Source organism: Saccoglossus kowalevskii, chromosome 1, assembly GCF_978046115.1.
Source record: "Saccoglossus kowalevskii chromosome 1, keSacKowa6.1, whole genome shotgun sequence".
Taxonomy (NCBI): Eukaryota; Metazoa; Hemichordata; class Enteropneusta; family Harrimaniidae; genus Saccoglossus; species Saccoglossus kowalevskii.
In genome coordinates, this window is record NC_140641.1 from 2,294,649 (window position 1) to 2,311,389 (window position 16,741).

General features: G+C 35.9%; 1 protein-coding gene across 5 annotated transcripts in view; it reads right to left on the reverse strand.

Annotated features, from left to right (window-relative positions):
• LOC100379061 (ubiquitin carboxyl-terminal hydrolase 9X-like) overlaps positions 1 to 16,741 on the reverse strand; it is a 213,458-nt gene that overhangs the window by 181,629 nt on the left and 15,088 nt on the right. For all 5 annotated transcript variants that reach the window (XM_085498322.1, XM_085498316.1, XM_085498319.1 and 2 more), the window contains exons 2-8: positions 11,101 to 11,422; positions 10,828 to 11,011; positions 10,543 to 10,655; positions 8,314 to 8,426; positions 8,145 to 8,199; positions 6,324 to 6,374; positions 278 to 393 (exon numbers count right to left, since the gene is read on the reverse strand). In XM_085498322.1, coding sequence (XP_085354448.1) covers positions 278 to 393; positions 6,324 to 6,374; positions 8,145 to 8,199; positions 8,314 to 8,426; positions 10,543 to 10,655; positions 10,828 to 11,011; positions 11,101 to 11,316 — 848 coding nt within the window. In that variant the 5' untranslated portion in view covers positions 11,317 to 11,422. The remainder of the gene's footprint in view (positions 1 to 277; positions 394 to 6,323; positions 6,375 to 8,144; positions 8,200 to 8,313; positions 8,427 to 10,542; positions 10,656 to 10,827; positions 11,012 to 11,100; positions 11,423 to 16,741) is intronic.

A 16,741-nucleotide genomic window follows, 5' to 3' on the forward strand; every position in this document is an offset into this window, starting at 1 on the left:
TGTATTTGCGTTTGTTTTTAGTCTGCAGCATTTGTATTTCGAGAATGTTTCAAACTCTTCTAAATTGTGAAACATAATGTGTTGATTCCATTAAAAAAAATATTTGCCTTGTGACTGAGCTCACTAATATTCATAATTGTAAATAAGTTCTGTTAATCAATGAAGGAAATATATGTAAATGATATGCAAATTATTATGCAAATTAGCCCCGGCGCTATGCATTTTTTCTGGGGAGAACCCTGATTTAAGTTATTATTATTAAAACTTATTATCTTACCTGATAAGTGCAGCAATAATTGAAACATTTAAAGCAGGTCCAGTTAAGAATCTATCTTGAAGAATTTGAAAACCACCCAATGCACCAAATCTATTGATCAAGTCTACTAACCAACCCTACAATAAAGTCAAAACAAGCATTTTTACCATATTTGCTCATCAACTACATCTACAACATAAATACAATATACTATGCACGGTTTATTTTAACAACAAAGTAGCTGTAGAGAACATGCATATTCAGAACATGATATATCAGATGTCTGTGTCACTGTTGCTCTCGGCTAGATCAGAAAAATCTGAACCATAGTCAGAATTTAATCCAGCTACCAAATGAGCATTACCATCTATTACAGCCTCGGAATAGCTTGTCTAACCTGTCAACACTTTTACCATTCAACATTTTGATGATTCTATCAGCAGGAAGTTGCTTTGGTGGTGGGGCATTCTTTGCTTCGAATATCGATTTGGCTTGTTTATGACCAATTGACATTTCATGGCATGTAAGGGCATCATGTTTTAAGTTGGTACATCCCTTTCCGTACTTACGGACTTTGTCTGGTATTTTGCGGTTTGATAACGGCCCGTAAATAGCCCGGCAGATACGGCAATACACCGTATGATTGCCGGTGTCATCGGTGACCAGCCATTCTTTGAACATCGTCTTCCAGCTTGGAACTATTTTGCGAGTACGTTTCGACTGGTCAAACTCCTTATTTGCCGCAATTCTATCGATGCTCGACTTCTGTTTCTTTGTTGGAGGGTCTATCCTCAAAAAACGATACATGTTGTACGCGAAATGAAAACTTTGTAAACAAGTCATTGTCAATGACACGTCCCCGTTCCGTTCATATTTGAGTGACATATACATTCAAAGCAGATCATGACCGAAATGCACCTGCATATGTACAACACATTGTGCTAAATCTGAACAAAACCCATCCATGCATGACTGAGATCCGGTTCTGGAATTGTGAAAATACGTGATTTTGATGCATTTTCGGCCTTAAAATGGCCATCATTCCGCTATTGTTAAGCAGATCATGAAACAAATGCACATATCTATTTGTGACATGATGTACCATGTGTGTGTGAAGTTTGAACTTGATCAATCCAGACATGTCTTGGATACGGATCCAGAACTGAATTCTTTAACAAAATGGCCGCCAGTCGGCCATTTCGAACTTGATCCGAAAAAAAAGAAAGACGTGCATCAAGGTCCTATTATGTTTAATGTATGTACCAAATTTGAACAAAATCCATCCATGCATAACTGAGATACGGGTCCGGAATGGTGAAAATGTGCGATTTCAATGCATTTTCGGCCTTAAAGCGGCCCCCATTTGGCTATCGTTAATGAGATCATGAAACAAATGCACATACATATTTGTGACATGATGTACCTTGTGTGTGCGAAGTTTGAACTTGATCTATCCAGACATATCTCGGATACGGATCCAGAACTGAATTCTTTAAAACAAAATGGCCGCCAGTCGGCCATTTCGAACTTGATCCGAAAAAAAAAAATGACGTGCATCAAGGTCCTATTATGTTTAATGTATGTACCAAATTTGAATGAAATCCGTCCATGCATAACTGAGATCCGGGTCCGGAATGGTGAAAATGTGCGATTTCAATGCATTTTCGGCCTTAAAGCGGCCGCCATTTGGCTATCGTTAATGAGATCATGAAACAAATGCACATACATATTTGTGACATGATGTACCTTGTGTGTGTGAAGTTTGAACTCGATCAATCCAAGCATGTCTCAGATACGGATCCAGAACTGAATTCTTTAAAACAAAATGGCCGCCAGTCGGCCATTTCGAACCCGATCCCCCCCAAAAAATGACGTGCATCAAGGTCCTATTATGTTTAATGTATGTACCAAATTTGAACAAAATCCGTCCATGCATAACTGAGATCCGGGTCCGGAATGATGAAAATGTGCGATTTTGATGCATTTTCGGCCTTAAAATGACCGCTATTCGGCTATCGTTAATCAGATCATGAAAAAAATGCATGTGCATATGTCCCATATAATGTGTGATGTATGAGTGAAGTTTGAACTTAATCGGTCCATGCATGTTCGAGATACAGGTGATCACGGACGGACGGACGGACGAACGGACGCACGGACGGACGCACACACACAGGGCAAAACATAAGTCCCCGTTTTCGGACTGCGTCCGAACAGGGACCAACAAACTACGCAACGATAGAACTGGTCAGGGGTCACCGGAAGTCTCACTGCACCATGGGAGATAGGACCTGACCCAAGGTCACGTACCTATTATTATGTTAATAAGTCAATGGATTCCGTGTTGTGGGTTGAGAATGCGTGTCGGCAAGTCGCGATGTGAGACGGCAATGCAATATTTTCATAGTTTTGGCTGATCACGTTTCTGTTTAAAATGTTTAGAGCACATATAAAGAATGGTAGCTTGTTTTTATTTTAATTTCGGCGGAAGAATGTGGTAACATGTTACCCGACCATCGGACAGGGAAGTTTGAAATTCAACCAGTCCGATACGAAAGTTACCCGTCTCGGGCGGGCGTGCGGGCGGGCAGGAATTTCCTACACTGAAAAGTATTAATTTGTCATTGTTTTTTTATCATATTCACTGGGTTTTAAAATATGTGCACTTGCCAGGTTAGTACTACAGTAAATGTATGCATGTTCACATGTATTTAATTTAGCAAAAACAGCAAAGTTTAAACCTAGTGAATAAATAATGGCTTTAAAGAATACCCGAAAGCCTATTTTTACTGTTGATAAAAAGTCATGTGTTAGGGACGACATCAAAAGATCGATGTCGGATAAAAAACTTAGTTGCTTTAGTTTGGGGGTGGGGGATTTTGACCTCAAAATTTTCCATCCTACAAAAACGATTTTATTTTTTAATGAAACAAGCAGCCTATCGGCTGAGATAGCTCCGCTGTTAGCAATGCACATTTCAATTAAAGAACTGAAGACATCATTAGAAAATGAACAAAATGAATAGTATCAAAGCAATCTGACTTACAGTTTTTAACAAGAAGTCGAAAATATCACTTTTTACCAAAAATTACAAAAACATTCACCAAAATAAATTAATTAGAGAATTGAAGATATCATCACAAAACGAACAAATCTGAGAGAGGTCCACATGTAGTACCTATATATGTAATATCAAAGCAATCGGACTTACAGTTTTCAACAAGAAGTCGAAAATATCACTTTTTACCAAAAATGACAAAAATATTCACCAAAATTAGAGAATTAAAGATAACACGAAATGAACAAATCTGAGAGAGGTCCACATGTAGTACCTATATATGTAGTATCAAAGCAATTGGACTTGCGGTTTTTAACAAGAAGTCGAAAATATCACTTTTTACCAAAAATGATAAAAATATTCACCAAAATTAGAGAATTAAAGATATTATTACAAAATGAACAATTCTGAGAGAGGTCCACATGTAGTACCTATATATGTAATATCAAAGCATTTGCACTTGCGGTTTTTAACAAAAAGTCGAAAATATCAGTTTTTACCAAAAATTACAAAAATATTCACCAAAATTAGAGAATTGAAGATATCATCACAAAACGAACAAATTTGAGAGAGGTCCACATGTAGTACCTATATATGTAATATCAAAGCAATCGGACTTACAGTTTTCAACAAGAAGTCGAAAATATCACTTTTTACCAAAAATGACAAAAATATTCACCAAAATTAGAGAATTGAAGATATCATCACAAAATGAACAAATCTGAGAGAGGTCCACATGTAGTACCTATATATGTAATATCAAAGCAATCGGACTTGCAGTTTTTAACAAGAAGTCAAAAATATCACTTTTTACCAAAAATGACAAAAATATTCACCAAAATTAGAGAATTGAAGATATCATCACGAAATAAACAAATCTGAGAGAGGTCCACATGTAGTACATATATATGTAGTATCAAAGCAATCGGACTTGCGATTTTTAACAAGAAGTCGAAAATATCAGTTTTTACCAAAAATGACAAAAATATTCACCAAAATTAGAGAATTAAAGATATCATTACAAAATGAACAAATCTGAGAGAGGTCCACATGTAGTACCTATATATGTAATATCAAAGCATTTGCACTTGCGGTTTTTAACAAGAAGTCGAAAATATCAGTTTTTACCAAAAATTACAAAAATATTCACCAAAATTAGAGAATTAAAGATAACACGAAATGAACAAATCTGAGAGAGATCCACATGTAGTACCTATATATGTAGTATCAAAGCAATTGCACTTGCGGTTTTTAACAAGAAGTCGAAAATATCAGTTTTTACCAAAAATGACAAAAATATTCACCAAAATTAGAGAATTAAAGATATCAACATGAAATGAACAAACCTAAGAGAGGTCTACCCAAGGTACATATACACCAAGTATCAAAGCATTTAGGCTTGTAGTTTTCAAGAAGAAGTCGAAAAAGTAAAACATTGACACGGACGACGACGGACAATCACTCATATGATAAGCTCCGCTCGACAAAGTCGACAGCGGAGCTAAAAATATTCACCAAAATTAGAGAATTGAAGATATCATCACGAAATGAACAAATCTGAGAGAGGTCCACATGTAGTACCTATATATGTAGTATCAAAGCAATTGGACTTGCGGTTTTTAACAAGAAGTCGAAAATATCACTTTTTACCAAAAATGACAAAAATATTCACCAAAATTAAAGAATTAAAGATATCATTACAAAATTAACAAATCTGAGAGAGGTCCACATGTAGTACCTATAGATGTAATATCAAAGCAATTGCACTTGCGGTTTTTAACAAGTAGTCGAAAATATCAGTTTTTACCAAAAATGACAAAAATATTCACCAAAATTAGAGAATTAAAGATATCAACATGAAATGAACAAACCTAAGAGAGGTCTACCCAAGGTACATATACACCAAGTATCAAAGCATTTAGGCTTGTAGTTTTCAAGAAGAAGTCGAAAAAGTAAAACATTGACACGGACGACGACGGAGACGGACAATCACTCATATGATAAGCTCCGCTCGACAAAGTCGACAGCGGAGCTAATAAAAAACAAGTAGCCAGTTGGCTGAGATAGCCCCGCTGTTAGCAATGCACATCTCAATTAAAGAACAGAAGATATCATTAGAAAATGAACAATATGTATAGTATCAAAGCATTGTTGGCGATTTTTAACAAGAAGTCAAAAATATCACTTTTTACCAAAAATGACAAAAATATTCATCAAAATTAGAGAATTAAAGATATCATTACAAAATGAACAAATCTGAGAGCAGTCCACATGTAGTACATATATAAGTAATATCAAAGCAATTGAACTTGCGGTTTTTAACAAGAAGTCGAAAATATCCCTATTTACCAAAAATGACAAAAATAATCACCAAATTTAGAGAATTGAAGATATCATCATGAAATGAACAAACCTAAGAGAGGTCCACCCAAGGTACATATACACGAAGTATCAAAGCATTCAGGCTTGTAGTTTTCAAGAAGAAGTTGAAAAAGTAAAACATTGACACAGACGACGAACGATCACTCATATGATAAGCTCCGCTCGACAAAGTCGACAGCGGAGCTAAAAATCTTGGAGTATTTGTAGTTCGTTTTTTTTTTCTATCCAATCATGGACAGAAATAACAGAAAATGAAAAAAAACAACATCCAAGGCGAGGAAATGGTTTGGTCCGAGTGTAAATATGTGTGACAAATGAGGTGCATTTGTAAAGTCGTTTTACACCCACCCGACAACCAACTGCTACAATGTATGCCATACTCCTGTCCGATTATCCACTTGTATTTAATGGTGAATATAGTCTGACGCCATGACCAATATTTATCAATTAAGTTTCAGTGGGGGGTGGGGGGTTTTTGAAAAAAACTAAAGGAATTAAGTTTTTTATCCGACATCGATGTTTTGACGCCGTCCCTTATGTAACAGTTTCAATGTTAGAAATACTATTCAACAGTTTGTTGAATGTGATTTCATTGAATTATTCATCTATTAAAAATAAACTGCTTACCTTTGGTGTTCTTGCATCAGGTGGTCTTGCAAATAGCTCATCGTCAGATATCTGATTTAGTAAAAGTATTAATTAGGAAGGGTTATATGAATACATGATACTTTCTAATAAACATACAGTAAAGTAGTTTCCAATTTTCAGATCACACTATCCTAGGTGCGATTACTGCAGTCATCACTATCCTAGGTGTGATTACTGCAGTTATCACTATCCTAGGTGCGATTACTGCAGTTATCACTATCCTAGATGCGATTACTGCAGTTATCACTATCCGAGATGCGATTACTGCAGTTATCACTATCCGAGGTGTGATTACTGCAGTCATCACTATCCTAGGTGTGATTACTGCAGTCATCACTATCCTAGATGGATTACTGCAGTTATCACTATCCTAGGTGTGATTACTGCAGTTATCACTATCCTAGATGCAATTACTGCAGTCATCCCTATCCTAGATGGATTACTGCAGTTATCACTATCCTAGGTGTGATTACTGCAGTTATCACTATCCTAGGTGTGATTACTGCAGTCATCACTATCCTAGGTGCGATTACTGCAGTCATCACTATCCTAGGTGCGATTACTGCAATTATCACTATCCTAGGTGTGATTACTGCAGTTATCACTATCCTAGGTGTGATTACTGCAGTTATCACTATCCTAGGTGCAATTACTGCAGTTATCACTATCCTAGATGCGATTACTGCAGTTATCACTATCCTAGATGCGATTACTGCAGTTATCACTATCCTAGATGCGATTACTGCAGTTATCACTATCCTAGATGCGATTACTGCAGTTATCACTATCCTAGATGCGATTACTGCAGTTATCACTATCCTAGATGCGATTACTGCAGTTATCACTATCCTAGAAGTGATTACTGCAGTTATCACTATCCTAGATGCAATTACTGCAGTCATCACTATCCTAAGTGTGATTACTGCAGTCATCGCTATCCTAGGTGTGATTACTGCAGTCATCACTATCCTAGGTGCGATTACTGCAGTCATCACTATCCTAAGTGTGATTACTGCAGTCATCGCTATCCTAGGTGTGATTACTGCAGTCATCACTATCCTAGGTGCGATTACTGCAGTCATCACTATCCTAAGTGTGATTACTGCAGTCATCACTATCCTAAGTGTGATTACTGCAGTCATCACTATCCTAAGTGTGATTACTGCAGTCATCGCTATCCTAGGTGTGATTACTGCAGTCATCACTATCCTAGGTGCGATTACTGCAGTCATCACTATCCTAGGTGTGATTACTGCAGTCATCACTATCCTAAGTGTGATTACTGCAGTCATCACTATCCTAAGTGTGATTACTGCAGTCATCACTATCCTAAGTGTGATTACTGCAGTCATCACTATCCTAGGTGCGATTACTGCAGTCATCACCATCCTAAGTGTGATTACTGCGTCATCACTATCCTAAGTGCGATTACTGCAGTCATCACTATCCTAGGTGTGATTACTGCAGTCATCACTATCCTAGGTGCGATTACTGCAGTCATCACTATCCTAGGTGGGATTACTGCAGTCATCACTATCCTAGGTGTGATTACTGCAGTCATCACTATCCTAGGTGTGATTACTGCAGTCATCACTATCCTAGGTGGGATTACTGCAGTAATCACTATCCTAGGTGTGATTACTGCAGTCATCACTATCCTAGGTGCGATTACTGCAGTCATCACTATCCTAGGTGTGATTACTGCAACCAAAGAAACACATCCGTAATATATGTAAGTACATATATTTAAGTACATGTACATAAAGCAAATACAAGTTCAAGAGAATAATAATGTCTTACCTGAGAACCAACAGGCACACTTTCAGAAGGTCTGGTACCATTGTAAATATGAAATCTAAGAAAGATGTGATAAGAAAAAGGTTATAAAGTACACATCTAGTTTACTCGTCAAATCATTGTTGAGTTGGCAAGAATGTTAGAAATTAAATAGAAAAAAATATAAGCTTACTTTGAAAGAGGATTCAATGCCATAGCTAACAGATCCAACAACGGCATCCAATCTTGTGAAAGCTTTGTCACACAAAGTTCTACCAGTCTTTCTGTATTTCTCATAATACAGCGCTACATGGATAAGTTATAACACAAAACGTTAAGGTTATAGCAGACAATGCTTTGATATCTTTATACACTATGAAATATTAATGCACTAACTGGGTGATTCAGAGATATTTTTAATTAACAAAACGCTGTTCATAAAATTGACATGCCATAGATTTCATATGGGAGCCAAGGTAGATGCATTCGTTTGTCATTGATGGCAATGAATGCTATACACCATAACTGGCTTGCTTCAAAACTAAACTAATAGTTGCTGTCGACATAGGAAGTAAAGTAAGCAAATAACACCAAATAAACGGCAAGGTAAAGACTATGTCTAATTATAGTAAATACGTACTGCATGCGTGACTCGAACCGGCGCTCGCGTACGGCACCTAATCGCCTAGCTTCACGCCACTACACGTCTTCCCCTCGGCGTGGACGGGTTTCACGTTCTCTGCACGTAATAAGCTCGGTTATTAAGCATCCTTTTTTGGGGATGCCCGGTGGCCGAGGGGAAGACGTGTAGTGGCGTGAAGCTAGGCGATTAGGTGCCGTACGCGAGCGCCGGTTCGAGTCACGCACGCAGTACGTATTTACTATATAATAATTAGACATAGTCTTTACCTTGCCCTTTATTCGGTGTTATTTGCTTGCTTCAAAACTAATTATTCAAGACTTATAAAACCATGTAACAAAGAAAAAGAAATACAGACTGCACAAATTTCTGTAGTGAATTTTCTGCTATTTCATATTCAAAAGTATTTTCCCCCAAACACCTCCCCCAGTGTAGTGAATAACTAGGGATTTAAACAATGGGGCTTTACTTTGTGCATGTGAATGTGTTTGACGGTGTATGAGCAGCTGACTGTTTATTTCACAATTTATTTTTAGGTTATTCTTTTATTTTTTTTTAAAACGCGCATTTTCGATACTCTAACGTGAATAACTAGTGACAAAATAATTTTTTTAAAAAGCGCAGACACATTCCTTTGCGCGAGGCTCATTTGAACAAAATGTTAAAATTTCAAACGAATCAACTGACCCACTCTTTATTTACAGTGGTTCAAAGTTAGTCAAAGTGGTTGAAAATAAAATTTGAGAAAACAATTTCACTGAGAATATTGATTTTTGCAAAGGTCATTGATATTATTCCCTATTACCTTTACAGTTCTTTTTGTAAGGATATTTAGTTTTAAAATGCTCAAATCGAGGGAATTTGCTATTTGCTACTTGCGTGTTCGTACAATGTGACCTAGGCCAACTTGAACCTGGTCATATGGCAAAATAAAAGAATCAATTATACAGTTGTTAAAGTTTTAGTCATTCAGAGACAGACACCTTAGTTTTCGATTGGCCTTTTTTTTCTCTCCAAAGAGACTGCAATGATGCAACCAATAATCAAAACATAGAGTTTTAGGTTTTAGGGCTGCCTCTTTTGACATTGGTATCTTCTTCTTTGATCTACCATGTTTTCGCTTTCGGAATTTGCCAGGCATTGTAAACAGCAATGCTTCACTTCAAATACTGGAGTGCAACTGAATGTCATACTCAAAATCCTGTGATCCTGTTCATATATATTGGTTTGCGCATGCGCAAACAGTACAACAAAGTCGATAGATCCTGAGACATATCATGTAATTCTTTTTCATATTTTTCTCAAATTTTTTAAACGCAATTTCTTTCTGTAATTTAAACTATTATTTTGATAGTTCGATACACATTAATAAGAAAATGCAAGAAAAACAAACAAACCTTAGCCACGAACGTGAATTGCTACCTTAAATGATTATTTGTGTATTTAGGCAAACAATGGTCGCAGTTTATCATTTAGGTAGTGTAGATTCATGTAATCATAATCAATAGGGTGAAAAAACAGCAGTGGAAGTGGAGTTTGGTTGCTACTCAGTATGGTAACTCAATGTTTTAAACTGTTCATAAAATAAAATTATAAATGCTCCACATAGTAAATGTCATCTCCCTCCACCATACAAGCAATACACCATATCAGACATTCTATCACAACATATTTAAAACTATATTACATTTTATAAACCAAAACAGATATGTAATTCATTCTATAAGGTTGTAATAAAGAATTACCTTATCTTATATCAAACCTGAATTTGGCAATACTTACATGAATTTCAAACTTCCATCCACTAACAGCTTCATCAGTAAGAATTTTTGTAAATGAAGTGGTGAGACCATCTCGAAAAAATCTCTGACATGCTTCACTTCGAACATCAAGCCCTGTAGAGAAATTATTTCCAGTTACTGTCCCAATCACAGATAAGAGAAAGTCCTCATCATGCAATAGTAAACAAAACCTGAACCAGTCAGAAAGGAATGACTGGCATGGTGAGTTCAGACCGTGAATAACTTTCATATGCATCTTTAAATTTAATCTTTTTGAAATCAATACCTTTTTTACATAGATCAATTGATGCATCAAGCAGCATTTCCAGTTCTCCTTTTGGTAAAACAGGTACAACCCATCTTGGGCGATTTATCATATCTTCAAGCTTGGCTAACTCATTATGAGGAAAATCAGGCTCTTGGTCATCTGTTAATTCAGTAGTAATTTCATCTACATCCCCAGCATCATCCTGAAAAAGATACATTTATATTTTTAGTGTGTAATACACACAGTCACAGCACAATTGAGATGAAAAGGTATAATACTGTTAGGACTCACATGTTTAGATTGTGGTTGTTCCTGAGGAGTTTGCTGATCTTGTGATGTGGATGGTTGTTGGGTAGTTGTTGGCGATTGTGATACTGGAGGCTGCTGAGGCTGAGCTGTTTGCTGTAGAGGATTCTGAACAGGAGGCTGACCAGTGGCCTGGGTTTGGTCAGGTGAGCCATCTCCACTACCCTGTCCTTGGGGACTCCCCCTCATTGATATGGTCATAATAGTGGGGCAAATTTTGATTTCTTTTGTGGACTCCTAAAATGACAAGTCTTCTTGAAATCTTCTGAGTTGTAATTTTAAGGTAACTCATGGACACAGTTGAGTTCTAAAAAAAATATGAATAGAAAATTATTAAACTCCTTGTCAATGTCATTTTGAGACTATGAAATGAAGACAAATTAGGTACAAACTGTATTGTTGGCAACAGCAACAATTTGTTTGACACGTGAATTAATACCCGGTACTATGCTTACATGTACTACTGTAAGAAATGCAATAGTTACTAGAATATAGGTTTGGCGAAATGCTATGTGGAAGTAAACTTGTTTAAGACCTGTTCATTCTGGTTCCACATACTGTACTAGTACACTCAAACCTATATTAAAGTTAGTAGGTCGCACTTGTATAGCTACGCCAAAAAAGGCTCTCACTAATTGGGCATTTGTGACCAAACTACCTCTCTTATATTTAACAATTTACTGACACATTCTATACTCATTCAAAGGTGCAATACACTTCAATTTAGTCAAGGAAAAACAATTATTAAATCAAAGAAAGCTTAGAAAGAATTCCCGTGTGCTGAGAGTATTGAAGACACATTAAAAATTAATTCAAAATTACTTGTATTTGAGATATTGATGGAAAACTGAAAACTAATTATGTAAATCAGGTAACTAATACATGTATGAACAAATTTGAGTGTAAAACTAATAAGGTCTGCGTGATGTAATATCTATGTACCAAGTTTCATTGAAATTTGACTAGAACAAAAAAACTATGAAATATTATTAGAGAATTAATATTAACAAATTTCAACCCAAAATTAATCGGGCCTGTCTATTGTCAGTGTTAATTAAATTATGTTAATCAGGTGATTAATAAGCATAAATATTTACCAAAAACTAATTAGGTCTCTGCATAGTCCTATGTTCATTGAAATGTGATGATGAGTACTCTTTAAAAGTTTCATTCAAAATCCAATTGGTGGTTCTTTATACATGTATATCAGTGGAACATTCATGGACAAAATTAACTAATTATGCTCATAAGTTAATTAATAAGCACAAATATTTACCCTAAAACTAATCAGGTCTCTGCACAGTCTTTGAGTAACTATGTACCAAGTTTCATTGAAATGTGAGGATTACTACTTGAAATATCAAAAGCTGAAAATTAATTAATTATGCAAATTAGGTAATTAATATGTACTGATATTACCCTAAAAACTATCAGGTCTGTGCAGTGTCCTATGACATTTATGTACCAAGTTTTATTAAAATGTGATAACTACTTCAAATATCAAAAGCTGAAAATTAATTAATTATGCAAATTAGGTAATTAATATGTACTGATATTACCCTAAAAACTAACAGGTCTGTGCAGTGTCCTGTGACATCTCTGTACCAAGTTTTATTGAAATGTGATGATTACCGTTAAAGTCCTAATATAAACCGCATACGTAATAGTAACCGCACCCCCAATTCCGGCATTGGGGTTAAAGAGTTCTTAACAAAAATTGAAAACTTGAAAAGTACCTATTACTAACCGCACCCCCAATTCAACAAGACCGTGACTGACTTCATTGTTTCAACCAGCTGTTCCAAAACAGCATTGTTCCTAATCCTATTCTTTGTTTCGACAACATGCCTAAAAATATTCACACCTATTTATTGTTCAGCGGTGATAACATGTCAGACAGGCAATGAAACTGCTTTTGTTCTGGCGGCGACCTCTGTCAATACTCTTTCTGAATACGTCTGTGTTTCGTAAGTTTTAGACAATGAGCTTTTATCACCGTAAAAGTGTTAAACTGAGCATTGAAGAATAATTTATCTTTCGAAAACAAATAATTTCTTGATTTAAAAAAAAAATTATGCCGTTTTCCCATGGAAATCAAAGGCAAAAGATCGCACTACATTATCGGTAAATCTCTTCCGTGTTGCGTTCACCATGAGGTCGCTGAACTGTCATTAACATATTTAAATGAGCTATGTAATTTAGACACGTGGGCACCATCCTGCGTTTTGATTGGTTAATTAGCGACTTGACCTATCCGGTCAATAATACGTCACGTGAGCATTCAGAAGCATGGCGGATATCGTATCGGCTGTTTACATGTGACTGAAATCATTCGCTTACGGGGAAACTAAGTTGAATTTTACTTGCATTTTATAACAATTCAACGAATTTATTTTTCGTGCGTTATTGTAATCACTACTAAATAATAATCACCAATATCAACACTTCGAAAACAAGTAAGTTATTCACTTGTAACCCGCAGCATGGCCGGATCGAGCTACCGTTATGAGATCATTTGCTACTAAGCAGTGCATTCGTGTTTTTATTTGAAACTTCTGTTAGAATATACTTTTCGTTACCAAGAAAATTAAAAAAAATAAATTCATATTACATTAAAAATACTGAGTATTGTTTGTATCATGTAGAATTTTTTTTTGATTGACTGTAATTTTTCAATATTTCGTAACGCCTATTTTAGAACCAAAATAAGGCCTTTCACTCTTCCCCGACGCCTATTCAAGAGATTGTACGGTGTATTGTTTGTTTTGTGCATGTGTTGTGGACAGAAAAAATGACCACGCCCATTTAGTGATTGCAATATGTACGTAATAGAAACCGCACCCCGAACTTGAGCTATTGATCCCAATTTTTAAATTGATACATTGTAATATAAACCGCGGTTTATAATAGGACTTTAACGGTAGTACTTGAGATATCAGTGGAAAAGCCAAAAATTGATTAATCATTATGCAAATTAGGTAATTAATATTGCACAGATTTTCACCCAAAACTAATCAAATCTGTACATTAGATCAGAGCATCTATGTGCCAAGTTTTATCAAAATCCAATGAGTGGTTTTTAGATATCAGTGAAACAGTCATGGAACAGCTAAAAATCAGCTAATTATCATGCAAATTAGGTAATTAATATGCACGGATTTTTACCGAAACCTAATCAAATCTGCGCATTGGCCCAGAGTATCTATGCACCAAGTTTCATCAAAAATCAATGTATGGTTCTTGAGATATCAGTGGAACAGACGGACACGCATACACGCATTAACTGCAAAGACTCCCATTGTGTGCTTCGCACACCGGAGTCAAAAATATGCTTGAATATTTAAATCCCTCCTCTGAATTTACAGGACTATTTTTTCTTTTGCTGCTACTTTAATATGTACTTTGTCACTGCCAGACTGGACACCTACATTTGACTGAAGGTCATTTTGAAGACGTCCACGATTGTTTAAGACAAGTTTTATATAAAAGTAACATTTTGATTATGGTGAACTAGTAAACTAATATCAAAATCGTATTCTATAAATAAATGGAACAGAAAAATACAATTCTTTAATTACAAATTTTGCAGTACTCCATGCATTCTGATTATCCCAGACATGCCGGTACCCCAGAAACTTACCGGTAGTAAGTAAAAATAACATAGCCTAACTACTACAACCTTACCACTGAGAATCAAGATTAAACAAATGAATGGATGGACACAAACTAATGATGCATGATCTTTTCTTTGCATGTCAAACTCAATGTCCTGAAACAATGCAATAATTTTGTGTGGAAAAAAAATACTTTAGGTTTTAAAATTTAGGTGTGAACAATTCTCATTAGAAATAGACAAGAACAATGAAGTCATCATAATTTCCTATAAAATTAATTAATATTCACGTTCCTCAAATACTACATTTCTTAATTTAAAAAAAAAGTCATGTCGTTTTTCCATGGAAATCAAAGCCAAAAGATCGCACATTATTGGTAAATCTTATCCGGGTTTCGTTCACCATGAAGTCGGTGACCTGTCATTAACATATTTAAATGAACTAAGGTAATTTGAACACGTGGGCACCATCCAGCATTTTGATTGGTTAATTAGCGACTTGACCTACAGTACAGCTCAAAACTTGCTTACCTAACGCGTTGACTCACGTTAACGCCACGTTAAGATCGTGTTAGGACCATGCCAATGCCTCGTTAACGCAGGTTAGCTTTGCGTTAACGCAAGCAGCTCATTAACTTTGATAGCTTTGTTTGCATGCAAATTAGGAGAACAATAGTGTTCTGTGTTACATGATCGCGTGTGCAACAAAGCTGGTCGAAAAGACTTAGTCTGTAGACTTCAGTATTTGAATTTGCGCGAACGTTTTTACAGTTTTAATAAAAAATAAAACTACGTATTTATGTTATTTTGATCTAGATTCAAATATATAAAAAAATGTAGTAGTCACGTTGCAAGACGGTTATTTAGAATGATGCAGTACGACATACAAAGTATCATTTTTTCTTACGTCGTAGGCAAAAATGTGTGCATTTGTTTCACACGCGATTCGGTAAATTACGTAAAGTCGTACAAATTGTATTTTGATTTTTGTACAAATTCGGTAATCATTCGTTTCTTGGATATATCAATTCAGTTTGACAATAACACCTTTGATTTGTGTTCAGTGAAAGAAGCCTTTCGCAAACCTCAGACTTGTATTACTAGTCTGAGCGCAAACCCAAACAGACGTGCTGTGCTCTGCCGTGTCAGACGGGAAGTGACGCTGACATGTCTTATTTTGTTATGGACGGTTAACATTTTATTTTTTGCGCGTACATAATATAGTGTACTGATTTCCGCCCTGAATTACATGCTACATTTTTACTAATACAAGATTTGAATGAAAGAGACCACGGTATAAACCGGGGATATTTAAGGGGAGAGTAGGAAATCGAACGGGCGGTTCACCACGGTTAGGACTGCTTATAATTTGGGGTGGCCACTATGTACCGACTGCAACAGCGGTCATAGGAAAAGTGTGAAATACGTACTGAACAGTTTCCTTTGTGATTCCACGAGTCTTTGTTTCAAATAGCTGTTTTTAAATCGAGCAAGCGTGGAAATACTAAGTACATGGTAATATCGGCCACGTATTTTAATAAAGTTTAAAATAGTCGAGCCTTCCTGATTCGAGCCTCTTGTTGATTTGACAACGGTAGGTATCATTAATGTTTATTCTTTGTCTGTATCGCATTTCAGACAAAATGTTCAAGATCGGTAAACAAGAAATGGACGAACTAAAATGTCTCGTGTGTTTCACGTGCGATGTGGTTATTAAAAAACAGACTTAAGCGGTCATGTACATCCTATAAATCTAACCTTGCACGCATAATCTTGCATTGACGTGTTTTGTTTTTTGTGTTTTTTTTTCTTCAAAAAACGACGTTGCCTTTCTCTTTGCGTTCATGGTATTTGTGAAATACACATTTGCGTTATTTGACAAGCAGCACACTAAGTAAACGATGTTGAAATATTCAAAGCCAAAACACATTTGCGTACAAGTTGTGTTATTACAGTACCGCCGGATATATTTTACTAGATCGACGCGCGGACCACGAAAGAAAAAGGTTGCTA